The sequence below is a fragment of the Montipora capricornis genome, chromosome 12, assembly GCF_036669925.1.
Source record: "Montipora capricornis isolate CH-2021 chromosome 12, ASM3666992v2, whole genome shotgun sequence".
Taxonomy (NCBI): domain Eukaryota; kingdom Metazoa; phylum Cnidaria; class Anthozoa; order Scleractinia; family Acroporidae; genus Montipora; species Montipora capricornis.
In genome coordinates, this window is record NC_090894.1 from 16,840,177 (window position 1) to 16,850,718 (window position 10,542).

Below are 10,542 nucleotides of genomic sequence, written 5' to 3' on the forward strand. Positions count from 1 at the left end.
GAACCCGGGCCACATTGGTGGGAGGGGAGTGCTCTCACCACTGCGCCACCCCTGACACTTCTCCTCCTCAGTTATTTAAAGACCCTGATTGTTCAACCGGCTGGAGTCGAAATCGCGGTTTTACTGCATGGCAGCCCGGTGCTAATACTTAGTGTCTGTATGTGTGGTTGTGGGGGGATATTTATTTTTCTCTTTATTAATTAATTTATTTATTTGAGGTACAAAGCCCTTGGGTGATCAACAGTAGAATACAGGGCCACTTACAAAGGTCGACCTCCACGACTTTTTATTAACGTTCCACAGAGTTTTTCAATACCGAAGAGTTGGGAGACGAGTGCAGAGATATGACCGTAAGAATTCGTTTTCTTTCCTCCCAATTTCACAATATTTCCCATTTTATATCCAACGCGCGCTCATAGAATTAAATTACTCCAGCTGGCTCGATGGTTACCCCAATTTTCTTTTTGGATTTCAATAACACTTGTTAAGATTTGCTTTTTCTGCTTATCACATACGGGGCAAAATTACTGAATGCTGATTGGCTGAGACGGAGGGCATTTTTTCCCTTAATTGGTAATCAAGAGGGCATGATTACTTGATCCTGATTGGTTAACGGTTGCTTATCGACAGCAAGGAAAGTCTTTCAGATCAAACTACTTTTTTTGTCCACGTATGAAATAAATGTTAAGCGCTGCTCTGTTGGCAACAACGATTTATTGAATTGAACTTTAAACGAATGGGAGCGTGTTGATTGTCATTTGTCGCGGCACTGAACAGGCCTCCCTCAATATTTTTAATTTTGCCCATGGTGTGATAAATATTAATTTCACTTGTATTTTCAAAGTTTTCCAAATTACCCACCAGGGTTAGTGTTCGAATAAGCCTTCACCTTGAAATTTTACGCTGAAGGAAAACATTTTAGTCAAAAATTGAGTGAGGTCGGACACCATCCTGAACCGCTGGAGTCACGTGAGTGTGCAATCTATTTTTATTGGATGCTTGATTAAACCAAGCTCAGCTCGATTCTCACGATGGCTGCACACATTGAGGAATTTGTCTCGCGAGGCCAAAAATATCAAACATGTTTGATTTTATCCTCACGGCCTCGCGAGGCGAATTTCTCACCACAATTTCCCCGCACACGTGAGGAAACGGCTGAGCAAACCGCCTCGCGAGGCAGTTTGCTCAGCTCTTTCTTCAAGTGTCAACTGTGCGGCGGGCTCTAGTCATCCGAGCCCGCTATAACCCGCTATAATCGTTACCTTCAAACGCATGCGCTCCTCATCTGCATAGATACTCCATAACATGGAGTCTGTAAGCAAGACAGCAGCAGCGAAACAAACAGCAGCACTAGAGGTCGATAAACCAGAGGGTTCAGATGATGAGGACAAGAATAATGTCGACTTGGGAGTTGCTGGTTTGCCGCAGGTTAACTTTGCTGGGTCAAAAAACGAATTCGAAACAATAAACTTGGATGGAGATGGTGACGCCGAGGACGAGGAAGACGCTGATCGCGAACTCTCGGACGACAAACGCAAGAAAAAATACAGAAAGAAGAAAAAGCGGAATCAACCCCTAGATGAATCTTCAGAAAGTAGTACGGATGACGAAAGAAAGAGCTGTAGAAGGAAAAAAGAGACTGACACTGACCCGGTAATTACAAACACATAAATATCCCGAAATTTTATTCTAACTCTGTCAACAGTATTGATGCACACATGGAACTGCTGGAGACTCGTTTAAAGTTTGCTGAGGTTTCTTTTATGAATTGATGTCTTTTATATGTATGCTAGTGTCGTAACGTGTGTTAATTTGGCCTAATTAACAAATATGACGAAAAGCCTCTGTGGCCAATATAACGGAAAGGCTATGCAAGGTTACACATCACATATCTTGCAAGCATGATCTTCTAAATCTATGCTTGGAAAAGGTTGCCCATCACGTCACCTTTTGCAGTTTCCGGACTTAAAACATTAATCATGTCAAGGCATTTAATAGGTAGAAACGTAGACGTAGATGTAACAATGTAAAATAATGACTTAAATGGAGGCAGCTCCTTGAAGGATTGTACACCTCTGAGTTAATAAAACATGTTTCGAGAGAAACTTCTGCCATCCTCAGTTAGTCAGAATACAAAGCGATGGAAGCTGAATTTATAATAAATAGAATAATAAACTGAAAATGCTAATTGTACATTAGCATTTTCTATTTATTATAAATTCAGCTTCTATCGCTTTGTATTCTGACCAACTGAGGATGGCAGAATTTCTGTCGAAACATGTTTTGTAAACTCAAAGTTTCGTTGTTTTCTTAAAATTCTTTACTTGTCTGCTGCTATCAAGACCAATGTTGTACACCTCATTGTCATCAATTCACTTAAATAGTTGACCACTGCCCGAAGGCACTTTTCAGGTAGAAAGAAACTTACATTAATGATAGAAAAGAAAAGAACAATATTTTGAAGAATTCTGACTGACCACTGAGGCAATCCAGTCGGCTATTTGCTGGTAGGTTGAGCCAGGGACTACCAGGAATGACCTTCATCTAGTGGTCAGAACAGGTCTTGAGCTGGGGACCTGCCGATATCAGGGAAAGAACCCTATAAACTCAGCCACTCTGCCTCAAGTGTAATCTTTGTCTTGGCAAGCACTAACCCTGCTTCAAACAATATTCCATCTAGATTTTTATATATTGGGTTTTCTATGTTGTTAATTTTAGTCAGACATGACCTGGCCTTTGTGGGTGTGGTATTACGTTGTTGCTGTCTCGAGTGGAGCACTCAAAGGTAAATTTTCACTTGTTGTCTTTGACGTCAGTAGTTTTGGATTTTGGAATTTTTTCTGTTTCACACCTTATGTCACTTAGGGCACTTTACAAGACATAGTTACTGTCATTTATTATTCCACTATTATGCCATTTTCCATATTTGGTCAAGAGAACATGCAAAGTAAGAGAGAGCAATACACTGTACTGTTCCGGTTTGACCGGTTTAGAACAGAGCAAATACGGATGGAACAGGAGTTTTTCAATGAAATAAGTTGTTTTCAACATGATGCAAAGCCTGAGAATCATCGCTTGTCACTCGTCACTTTGTTTATCCAGTCAAATAAAGACCTTTGGTTAACTTTTAGTGCTGTTTACATCGTTCGTACACCCCCTGAAGAACAGATGATGCATTTTTTCAAAACGCTCTTACCAAATAAAATTGAAGCAAAATAACACCTTTTTTGTAGTGGAATAATAAATATCTTATTTGATGGTTTAACCCTTTCACTCCCAAGAGTGACACTTGTAGATTTTGCTCTGTCTAACGCCAGACGATTTTACTTGTCAATGGGGAACCCCACAGGAGTGAAGGGTTAAAATATAATACTCGCAGACATTTTGCTCATTGCTCATATTTTTCCTCACCCCTGCAGCCTGGGCTTGGAAAAATAGTATGCAACTTGCAAAATATCTGCATGTATTATATGTTAAACCATCGAATAAGATGTATATATACAACAGAAATAAATTGCAGGACCATCGTATTGTTGTAGCCAGATTCTTTCATGATGGCCCATGAAAAGGTTCGCAAGTACCGGTGCCAAAGGGGAGCCCATGGCGACGCCATCTATCTGATCGTAATATTTCCCTCGGAATAAAAAATGTGTCTGGGCAGTAGCAACAAGGAACAACTCTTTTGAGGCTGTCCTTGCTTAACTTGATGTTCGGGTTCCCTGACAAAATATAATCCACTGCTAGCTCAATAGATTCTAGCAGAGGAATGTTAGTAAATAAACTTTCCACATCGAATGAAACCATGAACTTGTTTGAAGTGCGCAGGTTAGTAATTTCGTTGACAAACGAGAAAGTATCACGGGCACAAAAATCACTAGGTATGTGGGAGTCTAGGAGTGTGCAGAGGAATTTAGCCAAGTTGTAGTTGTAGGTTCCAATTGACGAGACGATCGGGCGAAAAGGAGGAGTAGATGATGGCTCACGTACTTTGTGCATCTTCGGTAATCCATAAATTCGAGCAGGTTGAGAACCAGTTGGGTATATGTCTTTGTACATTGTGTCGTCGATCTCACCATTCTTCTTAAGCTTACGCAGAAGTCGTTGTAGTTTTCCTTCCCTCGACAGCGTTGGGTCACAATTAAGGTTGTTAAATTTTGAGCTGTCCGTAATGAGGTTCAAAATGCTTTCGTCGTATGTTGCCCTGTCTAGAACAACAACGCCATTTCCCTTATCAGGCTTAAGGATGACAATGTTTTGGTTCCTACGTAAGCTTTTCAAGATTTTCCATTCCTTCCGGTCGTTTTGGGACGGTCGATGCGACGCAATGTAACTGTGTGCAAGTTGTGACAAAGTGGCTTTGATTACGCCCGTCCGTCCTTTATCGATGATGTTTCTAAGGACTGATTGATGGATTAGTTCAAAGCACGTGTATACATCAGACTTGTTGATGTAAGGCGGGCAGATCGAGTGTGTGAGGCCGTTCTTTAATACATCCAGTTGTTCAGAAGTGAGTTTGACCGAAGAAATGTTAGTGACTGTTTCTTCCGCCTTGAAAGGAAGTGTTGTAAATCGTGTGAGGCCCTTAAGCTTCTTTGCATGAGTCTCGATTACTTTTGAAGTAGTTTTCTTAATTAATGTTGGAATGTAGAGCATTTAGTAGGAGGTAAAAATCCACGCTATTTAGTATTTTGCGTAACTTGTTTGAAGTCCTATCCCTTTCCGCTTCAAGCTTCTTTAGCTCTTTCGATCTTCTTTCAATAGCACTATGGAGGAGACGTTTTCTAATTGCAGAGACATCCTTGGGTGATGTGTAAGGGAGCGAGAAGGAAATAAACTTGGGAAAAACGCGGAGCGACCGGCAATTCTTTAAGAAATTCACGTCTAACTGAGCTTTCCGTACCGTAATGTATCTTTCAGCACATTAATGGGTCAGAAGCATGCAGATCTTTATGCTCGGAGGAGTGTTTTTCAATCCTTGACACCGCCTCCACGCCTTTTCAACTAAAAATCAAGGAGGCCTTACACATAGGTTGGGAAAAACCCTCATTAAATAAGCAGGTTAATCATGTCAATTTAACACTTTCACTGTAATTTTCCTCGTCCATACCCATTGTCTTCTCATCATTGTATTTTCTATTCACGTTGTTATTTAATCAGTACTTATGCATGTTATTAGCTATCTTTTATATAACACCGACTAGCGGTTTCACTTGTATTCACAACTGACGATGGATGTCGATCATCCGAAACATGTTTTGCAAATTTAAAATTGTGTGTTTCTTTTTGAAAGTTATTTCTTGCTTGCTATTAGTTCGAAAGTTCGGAAACATTGTACACGACTTAGCAGCCAAATATGAACGAGAGTTGTCGATCGCAGACTTTCGCCATTGGGAGAAGACTTCCATTAAGGTACGGAAAGCTCAGTTAGACGTGAATTTCTTAAAGAATTGCCGGTCGCTCCGCGTTTTTCCCAAGTTTATTTCCTTCTCGCTCCCTAACACATCACCCAAGGATGTCTCTGCAATTAGAAAACGTCTCCTCCGTAGTGCTATTGAAAGAAGATCGAAAGAGCTAAAGAAGCTTGAAGCGGAAAGGGATAGGACTTCAAACAAGTTACGCAACATACTAAATAGCGTGGATTTTTACCTCCTACTAAATGCTCTACATTCCAACATTAATTAAGAAAACTACTTCAAAAGTAATCGAGACTCATGCAAAGAAGCTTAAGGGCCTCACACGATTTACAACACTTCACCTTTCAAGGCGGAAGAAACAGTCACTAACATTTCTTCGGTCAAACTCACTTCTGAACAACTGGATGTATTAAAGAACGGCCTCACACACTCGATCTGCCCGCCTTACATCAACAAGTCTGATGTATACACGTGCTTTGAACTAATCCATCAATCAGTCCTTAGAAACATCATCGATAAAGGATGGACGGGCGTAATCAAAGCCACTTTGTCACAACTTGCACACAGTTACATTGCGTCGCATCGACCGTCCCAAAACGACCGGAAGGAATGGAAAATCTTGAAAAGCTTACGTAGGAACCAAAACATTGTCATCCTTAAGCCTGATAAGGGAAATGGTGTTGTTGTTCTAGACAGGGCAACATACGATGAAAGCATTTTGAACCTCATTACGGACAGCTCAAAATTTAACAACCTTAATTGTGACCCAACGCTGTCGAGGGAAGGAAAACTACAACGACTTCTGCGTAAGCTTAAGAAGAATGGTGAGATCGACGACACAATGTACAAAGACATATACCCAACTGGTTCTCAACCTGCTCGAATTTATGGATTACCGAAGATGCACAAAGTACGTGAGCCATCATCTACTCCTCCTTTTCGCCCGATCGTCTCGTCAATTGGAACCTACAACTACAACTTGGCTAAATTCCTCTGCACACTCCTAGACTCCCACATACCTAGTGATTTTTGTGCCCGTGATACTTTCTCATTTGTCAACGAAATTACTAACCTGCGCACTTCAAACAAGTTCATGGTTTCATTCGATGTGGAAAGTTTATTTACTAACATTCCTCTGCTAGAATCTATTGAGCTAGCAGTGGATTATATTTTGTCAGGGAACCCGAACATCAAGTTAAGCAAGGACAGCCTCAGACACATTTTTTATTCCGAGGGAAATATTACGATCAGATAGATGGCGTCGCCATGGGCTCCCCTTTGGCACCGGTACTTGCGAACCTTTTCATGGGCCATCATGAAAGAATCTGGCTACAACAATACGATGGTCCTGCAATTTATTTCTACCGTAGATATGTGGATGACACATTTTGCATATATACAACAGCTATGTACAAATTATACAGTATGGATGAAAGAAAATTTACACATTGACCACAAGAATATATTGCTATCAAAATTATAATAAGAATAATTTAGTATTGTTTACTCAGGAAATCAAACTTCAATGTTGAAGTATCATTTTGAAAGAATACATGTAGGACAATCATGGTCACAGTCACTTCGGACACTTCACAAGACATAGTTACTGTCATTTATTATTCCAGTATTATGCCATTTTCCATATTTGGTCAGATGTAGTACTTTTCCTCCTTGGAAATCTATAGCATCATTTCTTGTGGCAATTGTGTACTCCAATTTCTGGATGTGTTTCATTTTGGTCTTGCGTAAAGATTCAAGAACATAATGTTCTTCATCAATTTTTGATGTTTAGGTTCTGAAATTAGGAAATTACCTGTACTTGTTAATTAGTAGTGTAAGTATGTAGCAAATCACTGGAAAGAGCTATATAGCTGTAATAATTATAACTAATAACTAAATTCCTCAAGATCTCATGTTCAATGCCTCTAGTATCTTTACGCTGAATTTAAGATGTCTGTTATTTCCAGTATTTCAGTAAATACTGGTACCTAAAATATGATTTTTTCCTTAGTGGCAGAGTACTTAGGGGAAAAGCTAGCTGCTTTCTTTGGTATTACTACACCAAGATACCAATATGTAATTGATGAATTTTACAGACTTAAAGAACAGGTGAGCAATATTGAAACTCAGAATCATTAATTTGACATTCACAGCACACATGCTATATTGTAATGTCCAGACAGGCAAGTAATAATTGGATATGCACCCCGATTTTCACATCCAACTTGAAGTAAAGATGAAGTCACTTTATTTAACATCAGTGGTTCCTTAAGTTACGAAACTGATACCAACTGAAGCCAACCCTGGGTCTTTTACCCCTTTAAAAGCTATAGCTACACAGATCAGAGGAAAGTTGAAACAGACATTGAAGTCACCAAGGATTGAATGGGGCACCGCTTGCTTCAAAAGGCCGTGTACTAACCAACTGAGCAACGCCTGCTCTTAAGTGTCCCTTTAAGTTAAGGCTTTGGTACCTGTTTCCAACAATAAGGTAAGGATAAAGGTTAAAGCATTATTTTTAGCTTAGGGCAATGTACCAGTCAATGTCCATTCTGACCACTTGATGAATTTGTTCCTGACTGGTCCCTGGTTCAACTTCTTGACTGCACTTGTAAATGGCCAACTCGTTTGCATCCGGCCAGTCGGGATTCTTAACAGTTGTTGTTTTTGTGTTCTGTTGTTTTGTTGATTGTGTTGCATTGGCCCTGGAAAGCCTCCATGGGGAGTGGTCAATTAAGTATGTAATGTAAGAGCAAGGGGACCCCTGTCTTCCTGACGCTTATTGAAATCCACATACATCAAATTACTGACATTTATGGACATATCTGAATACAATCTAACAATTCTTTATTAACAACAAACAGTTTGAACTCACAAATGACCAGCTCCCAACATCAGTGGCTTCATAGCTCAGTTGGTTATCTAGAGCGTTGCACCAGCATCGTGATGTCATGGGTTCAAACCCCATTGAAGTCCTCAATTTCTTGGGCTTCTCTATGCAATTGCTAAAATTGTGTTGATAACTGCAAGGATCTTAGCTTCACTTGAAAAAACCATTTGTTTTGCACAAATTTTGCTGATGGCTCTTTGAAGACATCAGTAACAATTCACTTCTTGGAATTTAGCTACGATGAATAATTGCAATGAGCATAATTATGTAAAGCCCTTATTATTGGAGAGTTGTCCGGAAATGGAGGCAATGGCAAAAATGGCACAAATGGCATATTTAGTGAAATTTAGTCGTAGCCACCATTTTGGCCAAGTTTCAAACTCTTTTGACAAAATTTCGGCTAAATTTTACCAAATCCCCCATTTTTGCCATTACCCGCATTTCTTGTGCTCAATTTTATTCAACTCAGTTGTATCAGTGACATCTATTTGTTACCTAAAGGGGTCCTTTTTCAGTAATAATTAAACTTTCACTTCTTTGTACTTCAGGAAAGAGAAGAAGAGGAAGCTGAAAAGAGAGAAAGAGAATATGTGGAACAAATGGCAGCAGAAAGATTAGCATCCCTTGAGGGTGGCAACACCTTAGACCTTGAACAAAATTTTGATTTAATGATGAATGGCAAAGTGAAAGAGCAAAGTGCAGATTCTCTTGAAGACAAGCTTCAAAGTTGAACTCTTTTTTACAAAAAGGGAAGTTTGGTTATTGAACTTTAAAACTGTCATTCTGCTAATTTTTAAATTTGTAAGCATGGTCTGTTTGCCAAATTTGGGGATAAAATTGTACTCATTACAACAACATTGTGAAAAAGGCATTTCAGGAAGGAGCCTTTGCTGGCATTTTTAAATGACAAGAAAATAATCTTGTGAAAATCATCAGAGTATTTGGGACCTGGTTGCACAGCAAGACCACTGTAATGAAAAATGAATCTGTGACCTTATTGCTGATTTGTTACTACTGCAGCACTTTTTAGTTGTTGTTTTTCTCTACTTTAGTTGAATTACTTGAAATCAGAAGATACAGTTCCTTCTTGGAAATTGTTAATGCATAGTATTTAAGCATTAAGTATTTTTACAAAACAGAGAAGGAAGGCTTTGCAAAGGAGTTTTGTAAAAGAGAGACAAGTGCATTTAAATGCATTTTCCATGATGAAGGTTCTTTATTATATACATACTGAGATAATAAAGAGGTGTGCCTTGATTGGACTTTACTCTTTTTGTCTACGAGCAAAACAGTTGTTATGCTGTTCTTTTTACAAGTATTTTTTAAAAAAAGTAGAAACAATGGTGTGTCAATCTCGGAATGTATATGATAAAGTAACATTCTTAGGAATTTTCACGGGCACAATCACAGACTATATTTTTAAGCATGCTTGTGGTAGTTATATATAGAGAGTTTCTGGTCTAAAATGGCATGTCATTAACATTCTATTTATTCAAGGGTACAGTCCAACCTCATTAATGATATTAATATTGTTTAGACATGCACAGACTGCAAGACTAAAAAAAAGCCTTCAGATAGCCTAATCCTGTAACAAATAAAGTTACCTCCAATAACTGAGCATGATAATTTTTAGAACCCATTCAAAGCTAGCTTACGTATCAATGCAATTAACAGCAGTGAATGTGGAGGTTAACAAACAACTGACACCCCCCCCCCCCCCCCCCCCCCCCCCCGTCCTTACCCCCATTAATGAGTAAAATCGTCTGGCGTTAGACGGTGTAAAGTCCAATAACTCTGACTCCTAGGAGTCAATGGGTTGAGTATTACGTGTACATGTGTAGAGCGAGTTTCACTCGAGTATCGTAAAACCAAAACCAAAGTAATTACTTTGGCCAATCAAAAAGGATGGAGACAATCAAGTAAACCAATCAAAACTCCAAGTAATTACACATAGCCAACACAAATTGCGGGAAAATGGGCACGCACAAGCGACAACTTTGAACCAATCACTGATTGAAGTAATGCAAAACCAAAGTAATTCGCTAATTACTTTCGACACTCAATTGAAAACCGCTCAATGTCTTAATCAAAGACGCTCTTTACAGTGATTTCTTGTAAGATGTTTTAGAAATGGAAGTCAATTTGCTTGAAAAGCGTTTTCCAAACAATAGTAAACAGACATACTGTTTAGATAATGTAATGAAGAATCATATTCAATGAGATACCATAAATAATGCC

The 10,542-nt window shown here is 39.1% G+C and overlaps 1 protein-coding gene across 1 annotated transcript; it reads left to right on the forward strand.

The window, feature by feature from the left end:
- The first annotated feature begins 1,283 nt into the window (after positions 1–1,283).
- Positions 1,284–9,921, forward strand: LOC138026105 (protein FAM177A1-like). The gene is made up of 4 exons (XM_068873303.1): positions 1,284–1,653; positions 2,719–2,785; positions 7,426–7,523; positions 8,853–9,921. Exons 1-4 carry the CDS (start codon positions 1,306–1,308, stop codon positions 9,033–9,035), a joined length of 696 nt encoding a protein of 231 aa, XP_068729404.1. The 5' UTR covers positions 1,284–1,305; the 3' UTR covers positions 9,036–9,921.
- The last annotated feature ends 621 nt before the right edge of the window (positions 9,922–10,542 follow it).

Coding starts and splice junctions, on each gene's coding strand:
- LOC138026105 (XM_068873303.1), top strand. CDS start 1,306: ATGGAGTCTGTAAGCAAGACAGCAGCAGCGAAACAAACAGCAGCACTA. Junction 2,786..7,425: donor CTCGAGTGGAGCACTCAAAG/GTAAATTTTCAC, acceptor TTTTTTCCTTAG/TGGCAGAGTACTTAGGGGAA. Junction 7,524..8,852: donor TTTACAGACTTAAAGAACAG/GTGAGCAATATT, acceptor TTTGTACTTCAG/GAAAGAGAAGAAGAGGAAGC.